The 8,241-nt window shown below is 44.0% G+C and overlaps 1 protein-coding gene across 1 annotated transcript; it reads right to left on the reverse strand.

The window, feature by feature from the left end:
* Positions 1-2,928: 2,928 nt before the first annotated feature.
* Positions 2,929-3,741, reverse strand: CUNH1orf68 (chromosome unknown C1orf68 homolog). Its single transcript, XM_007958283.1, has one exon. It carries the CDS (start codon positions 3,739-3,741, stop codon positions 2,929-2,931), a length of 813 nt encoding a protein of 270 aa, XP_007956474.1.
* Between the last annotated feature and the right edge of the window lie 4,500 nt (positions 3,742-8,241).

Here is an 8,241-nt window from a genome sequence, read left to right on the forward strand (position 1 = left end):
AGCCAGAGAGAGTCTCTGCATCTTTTTAATTAAGACTAGATTTACATCAGGTGAGGGAGGGAAGGTAAGGGGAGAAAGAGATAAAAGCAACAGTGTTGGATGTTACTAGCGTTGGAGGAGTTTAGTAAGAGAGTCCTGAGCCACTGTGGGATATGGGAGAATTGAGGAGGAGATGAAAAGAGATTTTGAGAAGGATTTTTGAGCTCCCAGAAGCTCTGGGAGCTCTAGTGGCATAATGCCTAAGGCATTTGACTGCTAACTGGAAGGCTGGCGGTTCAAACCCACCAATCACTCCTCAGAAGACTTCCGTAGAGACACCTTCTCTGAAACCCAAGGAGGAGTCGCTATGAGTCAAATGGACTCGACAGCAATGAATTTGGTTTGGTTTGGATCGGGAGCTGTGTGGCGTAGTGCCTAAGGCATTTGACTGCTAACGAGAAGGATGGCGGTTCAAATCCACCAGCTACTCCTTGGAAGGAAGGTTGGGCAATCTACTTCTGTAGTGATACTTCCATAGAGCTACCACCTCAGAAACCCAAGGAGGGGTCACTATGGGTTGGATCCGACTAGTTGGCAGTGAGTTTGGTTTTGATTTTGTTATCATGAGTTATAAAGTAGATTCTTGCAGTATTTTTTTTTTTTTTGTAATATTTCAGTGCTATACTAGGCTTTTTAGATGCCATTTTCTTCAGAGGTTAGACCACAGAGGCTTCAAGAATCTTCAAGAATGATTGAACTCTGTGTGGTTTATGTATAAGCCACACCAAACAAAGCCTGTTGTTGTTGTTGTTGTTGTTGAGTGCTGTTGAGTCAATTCCAAATCATAGCATAAGACAGAGTAGAACTAATCCTTAGTGTTTCCTAGGTAGTTGTTAAGCACTTTGCTGACAACAGAAAGGTCAACAGTTCAAATCCACCAGTTATTCCATGGAAGAAAGATGTGGCAGTCTGCTTCCATAAAGATTATACCCTTGGTAACCATATGGGGCAGTTCTACTCTGACCTAGAAGGTCGTTCTGAGTCAGAATTGATTCAACAGTAATGGGTTTGGTTTAGGGTTTTAGTTTAATCTTTACAGGAACAGATCACCAGGTCTTTTTCTTGCTGAGCTGCTACATGGGTTCAAACCACTGACCTTTTGTTTAGCAGCCAAGCATTTAACCATTGCACCACCAGAAATTCTTAGACAATGTCTGGATGGCTGCAATACAAACTGAGTATGATCATTCCTGGAAAAGGGTGTGGAATTGGAAGTTGATGAGTCACTTTTTAAAAGTTTTACAGGGCTTTTGCTATTTATAAGATTTTGGAATGATAAATATATTTTTTAAAAAGAATTACACACTCATGTTAACTGCAGAATAAGGAGTACAATGGTTTCCCATGATGCATGTACCACTTAGTGGCATGAGAGGAAAACATGGTCCTGGGCAAAGCTGCTTCTCAACTCTGGGAGAGTGTCCAGTTACTGGGGTACAGATTTATGGGGTTTAGAGGGAGGGATGGAGTATGATTTATGGAGCCACAGATGTCTTAGATGTTCAAAGTTACCATAGTAGTCAAGATCACTCCTTGCTAGTGTCCCAGGATGAGCCAACGGAAATATTCCTGGTATTCATTCATTCACTCATTCATACATTCACCAAAAGTATTCCTATTCACCAAGACTTGTTGGGTTATTCTGAGCAGTATTTATCCCTCTACTTATTTTATAATGTGTGTACTTACATCCTCTAGTTATAAGAATCCACCCAAAAGGGTGCTAACTCTAAGAGTAGAGTTAGCAAAGCAGTGGTAAGGAAGGGTAACTGGCTTTGGGATCCAGATGCTTTCCCATGAAATTGATCTTCCTCTTGGAGACCTCTCACTATTACTGCTGTCTCTCTAGGGTTGGCATGAGGAGTATCTTCCCACTTCAGGGGAGACATAGCCTCTTCTCTCAGACCTCTACCCTATGGCCTCAATAGAGCAAGCTCATCAGATGATAAAACCCATAGTCTATAAAGTCCAACAAGGATTCCACTCACTTACACAGCAGCAGGGGCATCATCCAGTGCCGCTCCTGAGCAGAGCCGATTTTACAATCCCTTTAACATCCAGGGATAGGACCTCTGGTGGCACAGTGGGTAAGGCATTTGGCTGCTAACCAGAAGGTTGGCAGTTCAAGCCCACCAGCTGTTCTGTGGGAGAAATATGGGGCAATCTACTTCCACAAAGATTTACAGCCTTTGAAACCCTGTGGGGGTCACTATGGGTCTGAATAAACTTGATAGCAATGGATTAACATGCAAGAAGATGAACCTGAGTTTACACACAGCAACCATGCTACCACAAGAGCCTCATGATGGCCAAAACCTGTTTTCTCAGGCTGATCAAAGGTGGGGAAAGGGCCAGCCTGCAAGCCCAAAATCTCTGACCTCAAACACTGCTAATTACATTGGGAAGTTAAGTCAAAACATTCTAGAAGACATGGGGATCCCAGGCTGGGATTTCACCAGCTCTGTCTCAGAAACCCAAGGAAGGGTCGCTGTGACTAGAATCTGACTCGACGGCAGTGAGTTTCGTTTTTGATTTTGTCTGCTTATTTGTATCCATACAGGCCAGACTTTTCCACTTGTTTGAGAAGCAAGAGTAAGAAAGAGAGGCAGTTTCTGACAGAAGAATAAACATGGACCAAAGAAACAGACCAGATGTCACTGTGAATTGTATTCAGAACTTTATTCTTGCCATAGTTTGGGGGTTGTGCTAACTCTGGCAGGCTGCCTTGATAGAGAAGCAAAGCACAGAGAGGAAAGCAAGGAGATTCCATGTTACTGGGAATGACAAGGAGGGGGCCAGAGGTTGGTCAATGTTCCAGGAGGGATTGCTGGGAGAGAGCAGAGTTAAACAGGGGGCAGTGAATTCTGGAGTGAGGCTGGTCTTGCGTGTTTAACAGCAGCAGTCGTCGTCATGGTGACAGCATGCAGGACCTCGGGAACTCATGGGGATAATTCCCAAACAGCAGCAGCCAGAGTCGCAGCAGCCAGAGTCGCAGCAGCAAGAACTGCAACACCCCGAGCTGCAGCACCCAGAATCTTCACAGCAGCCTGATGATCCAGTGTCCCCACACTGGGGCCGTTGGACCCAGCGTCTCAGGGGGCTCACCCCGAAGGTGCGGGGAGCCAGGCAGCTGTAGCTCGTGGAACAGGGAGCAGAGCATGGATCAGGGACACAGCATAGGGATCCTGAGCTCTGCACTGTGCCACTTGCAGGGCGCTGTACATAGTACGTCTGGCCGGGAGAAGGATACTGGACATAATATGTCTGGGTCTGGCAGGGGGCTGGACACTTAACATAGGTCGTCTGGCATGGAGCTAGACACTTCACATACTTTGTCTGGCACGGAGCTGGGCATTTCACATACGTTTGAGTTTGACACGGAGCTGGGCATTTCACATAGGTTTGAGTTTGACACGGAGCTGGGCATTTCACATATGTTGTCTGGCATGGAGCAGGGCATTTCACGTAGGTCTGAGTCTGGCAGGGAACTTGACATTTCACATAGGTTTGAGTCGGGCATGGGGCTGGACATTTCACGCAGGTTTGAGTTTGGCTTGGTGCAGGACCCGTCACACAGACCGTTTTTGCCTGGCAGGGAGCCGCACCCTTCACAGACGTGGATTTTGTACTTTGCACTGTTCCCAATCCTGAACCTTTCACACAAGATGGAGGGATCTGTTGCTGTTTCTGTTGGTCATACATCTTTCTGTGGTTTTGTAAAATCTGAAAAGAAAGGCTTCATCAGATCTGTGAAACTAGGAAGATTTCCAGGGAAACCTGCAATATCCTCTTTGGGTAAAGTGTGGTCTATAAGAAGTGGCTTTTTTGAGAAGGCCACAGGTACCCAGAGGCTATACACCTGGCACTTAGGATGGACCTGAACCAGGGTACTAGGTGTTGCTTTGTGCCATTACCTGGCTGTGTGACTTTGGACAAGTCACTTCTCACCTCTGGGCCTCAGTTTCCGCAATGGAAAAGGATTTCAGAGTGTTATGTGAATTTCTGCCTAATTCTCTGAGCTTCCTTTCTTCTTACTCACTCTATACCCACCACCCACTGCCATAGAGTTGATTCCACCTCATAGCGACCCTATAGGACAGAGTAGAATTACCTCATAGTGTTTCCAATGCTGTAAATCTTTATATAAGCAGACTGCCCCATCTTTCTGCTGCAGAGCAGCTGGTAGGTTCAAATCACTGACCTTTTGGCTGGCAGCTGAAGACTTTCCAGCACTATGCCCCAGAACTTCCTATTCACTCTAGTACCTGTGATATAAATTATCCCTGAGAGATTGTTGGTCCCCACCTAATTTCCCCTTGCCATTAATTCTCTCAAGGGTAGCTTTGCTTCTTCCCATTGAAGCACCCATTGAAGGCAAATTTATGTCATTATAATCCCAAGCCAACATGAACCTGTCAAGTTACAAAGAATAAGAGCAAATTCGAATGTTTCTACCACTTGCTATTTGGATCAGCTGGACCATCACCTCACCTCTTTGGGACATGAACCCATGAAAGGACTGCACTCCTGTACTCAGAGAGAGAGGGGGCAGAAATCCAGTCCTTCACACTCAGGACTCAAGGAACTTCTTTCTCTCTTCTCACAATCCAGTCTGTGCTTCTTGCTACCAGTGCCCAGTCTTGGAGCACCTTTCCTCCCCCTGGTCTCCATCCCAAATGCCCATCACAGGTATGGGACTTACCTTCTTTGATGTCAGGAACAAGACTGGGAGAAGCCAGTGATCTGAGGAAATGGCACCTGGGAAGATCTTTTATAGGACCACAGTGAGGCAATTTAATGGCATCTAAATGAAGCACCAGAGATCACGAGGGTGAAGCGTGGCGCTGCATTGGCAGGATTCCTCTTCTGTGTGCTTGGCCTTTCAGTCAGAGTCAGGGCATGTCTCTGCTTGATACAGAGGCTCCCCAAACATGAGATAAGTGATTCCTTTTACCTTCTTCATGAAACTAGTCAGTCTTCTTTTCCTGAAAGTTATGATTGATGCCTATGTGATGTGTTCGGAATGAGGCTATTTTGGATCTTCAAGAACTAGTCCAAGAAGTGTTCGATTTTTCATACATTATGACAAAAGCTACACTGCTTTTCATCTAACCTGAGTGTCCTTTCTGAGGATATCCATGATGGCACCTGCTGACCTGGATTGCTAGACACAAAGAGTTTGGCCCAACAAGTTCTTGTTTAATATGGCAGACAACAATGTTACCAAAAAAAAAAAAAAAAATGTTTTGCTCCATGAACTGGCAGGGTAGTCTAAGTTCATTTGGAAAATTGTGAGGGTACTTGATGAGCCGAGATCCCGAGCTCTATGTCTAGGCTGTTTCTCTTCCTCCTCCTCATGCCCTAGGATATTCCCCATCCTTCACCTTCCTAGACTCTACTTATCAATCTCAGATTTCCAAAAACCCAGCATAGGGGAAATTCTAACCAAATGAACACTCTATAATAATAGTAGAATATAATGTTCAATTGATTGTTTTTTATGTGCCAAATAATCCATGAGGCAAGTATTATTATCATTCTTATTTTATAGGTGGATGTACGGAGGCCCTGAAAATTTTAAGTAATTTATCCAAGGTCACAAAACAAGTAAGTAGATAAGCCAGAATTGAAATACAGATAGGTTGCTTTTATAACCCACGATGTTCACCAGTACAATGAGTTGCCCTCTACTTACAGACATAGCACTGTTCCTGAACCCATGCTTCCTTTTCTTTCCCAATGTAGTAGATGGAGGAAGAGAGATGAGAATGTTATCTTTCGAGCTCTTACTATGTGCTGAATACTGCCCTAACATCTTTATCAGTGTTATTTAATTTAATATTCATGATAATCCTGTGAGCTATGTTAGCCCATTTCTACAGAAGAGAAAATTGAAACCAATTGGTTGACCCAAGGTAATTTACATTGGTAAATGTAAATTCACATTGATAAATGATGGAATATCATTTGACTTCAAACCTATCTATTCCAGAGCCCATGGTGTCTCCAATTCAGAAAGTTGCCTTGAGTCTGAGCCTAGCACCAGTTCCAAATATTCACTTCCTTAAACCATTCAACCCAGGCCCCACCTTGGCCCCTAAGACCTTTCAGGTAAAAGGCTGTCATACATTTATCCATAATAGATCCCCTAAATCCTCCACAAGCACTAAATCTCCCCAAATTCCCTAAACAAAAAGAATTCAAACCCCCACTAGTTCCTAGCACTTTACTCACTACTAGACTCTCTCACCACCCTAAGCCAGGTCTAGTATGTTATATTCTTGAGCGATTTAAAGGAAGCAAGAAGGGAGGTTCTTCTCAGACTTGGAAAGTGTCCTACTTCTTTGTCATTCCTGCCTCTGCTAGGGTTGTACCACTCCATAACTTCCTCTGTGATACCCAGTTTTTTGGTTATTGAATCCCATGGCTGGCATAAATGATTAATGTGCTTAGCTGCTAATCAAAAGATTGGAAGTTTCAGTCACCTAGAAGTGCCTTGGAAGAAAGGCCTGGTGATCTACTTCCAAAGAAATCAGCCATTGAGAACCCTATAGAGATTAGTTCTACTCTGACACACATGGGATCATCATAGGTTGGCATTGACTTGATGGCAATTGGTAGTGGTGGTACTAGTGACTCAGAAAAAAATAATAATAACTTGACCAAGCTCACATAGCTAGAAGCTATAGAGTCAGAATTTAAACCCACTTATAAGAGACTTCAAATCTTATTGTTTGTCACCACAACATGATGCTTCAGGTGTTAAAATCCGTGCTGTTTTAGAAATGATACCTTTTAGTCCCTAAAAATCAGGCAGTTATTAAGAAGCCTGCTATCTTATATATTCAGAATGAGGAAGCCCCATCTTACAGGGAAGAAAATAGGTCAGCTCTTTTAGGGCATGTCAACAAAACAGGAGATAGCTCAGGACACATGGGGAGACTGGAGATCTGCCCTGCTGTTGCTTCTCCATCATACAATGCTGCTTTTGTCTCACCATCTCTAGACCATTCCTCCTTCCAATCTAAATAGATAGCATGAAGCTCTTCTGGCTACAATATTACATCCTTGTAAGTGCTCTTTCTACAAAGAAAATGTATACTTCTACATGCTAGCTGGAAGCTCTGGTAGTGTAGTGCCTAAGGCACTTGACTGCTAACCAGAAGGCTGGTGGTTCAAACCTATCAGCCACTCCTCAGAAGGAAGGTTGGGCAATCTACTTCTGTAGTGATACTGCCTCAGAAACCCAAGAAAAGGTTGCTATGAGTTGGGTCCGACTCGATGGCACATAACAACAACAACAGCAACATGCTAGCTGTCTGTGGAGCTATTCCCATTAGACTATAACTTCTATGAGATTGTAACTGTGGACACATTCACTCTGTATTGTCTAGCTCTGGCACCAGGACCTGGAAAATACTGACTAAACAAATGAAAGAATGAGTGAATGAATGTGGATGCTTTACATTGACAGTACAGCCCAGATCAGCCTCCAACCTCCATGTGGTGAGTGCCTGTCCTGCCATCACCCATGCCTATTCCATCTGTGAGCTCTCATTGGCTCACTTCCTGCTCTGTGGGGTAAGATTCTCACTAATGGTTTTGACATCTGCAGGTAACACTGACATCCCTGGCAAGAGATACTGTGTCCATGTGCCATCAAAACAGGTGGGTGTGTTGTGCCTCACCCATTTTGCTGGAAGTCAAAGCATGGAGAAATCAGATGACTTGTGCAAGGGCCTAGGTGAGTCATAGGGCTATCCCCCAAATTCCCCAGAACCTGCCTTCCATCCATCCCTTTGGACATAAGTTCATAGAATCAAAGATATGTAAACTCATGCAATAGTAGTTCAATAGAATCATGGGGTAATAAATGGAGGTAGCCATAAATTCACAGGATAACAGAATCACAGATTCAGCATCATGGCATCTCCAAGGTGGAGGAAACTAAAAAAGACCATGGACATGGCCCCTGCCTTAGCTGTTTTTCTTAGGAAGATCCCTTGGTCTTGAAATGTCCCTGAAGTCTTCTGGTTAGCTCATCTCAGGTCTTACCATCTGGGTGGTCTGTAACTATATGCTAGATTATTTCTAATGTCCCTATTGCAGCAGCACCCACAAATCTTTGACATTCATTTCCTGTTTGAATTTATGTCCCTTAGTGTGTGAACCAGACCGAGATTTCAACTCTGGGCTACTCCC

Source organism: Orycteropus afer, unplaced genomic scaffold, assembly GCF_000298275.1.
Source record: "Orycteropus afer afer isolate SDZICR_OR568_19922 unplaced genomic scaffold, OryAfe1.0 scaffold00904, whole genome shotgun sequence".
NCBI classification, from domain to species: domain Eukaryota; kingdom Metazoa; phylum Chordata; class Mammalia; order Tubulidentata; family Orycteropodidae; genus Orycteropus; species Orycteropus afer.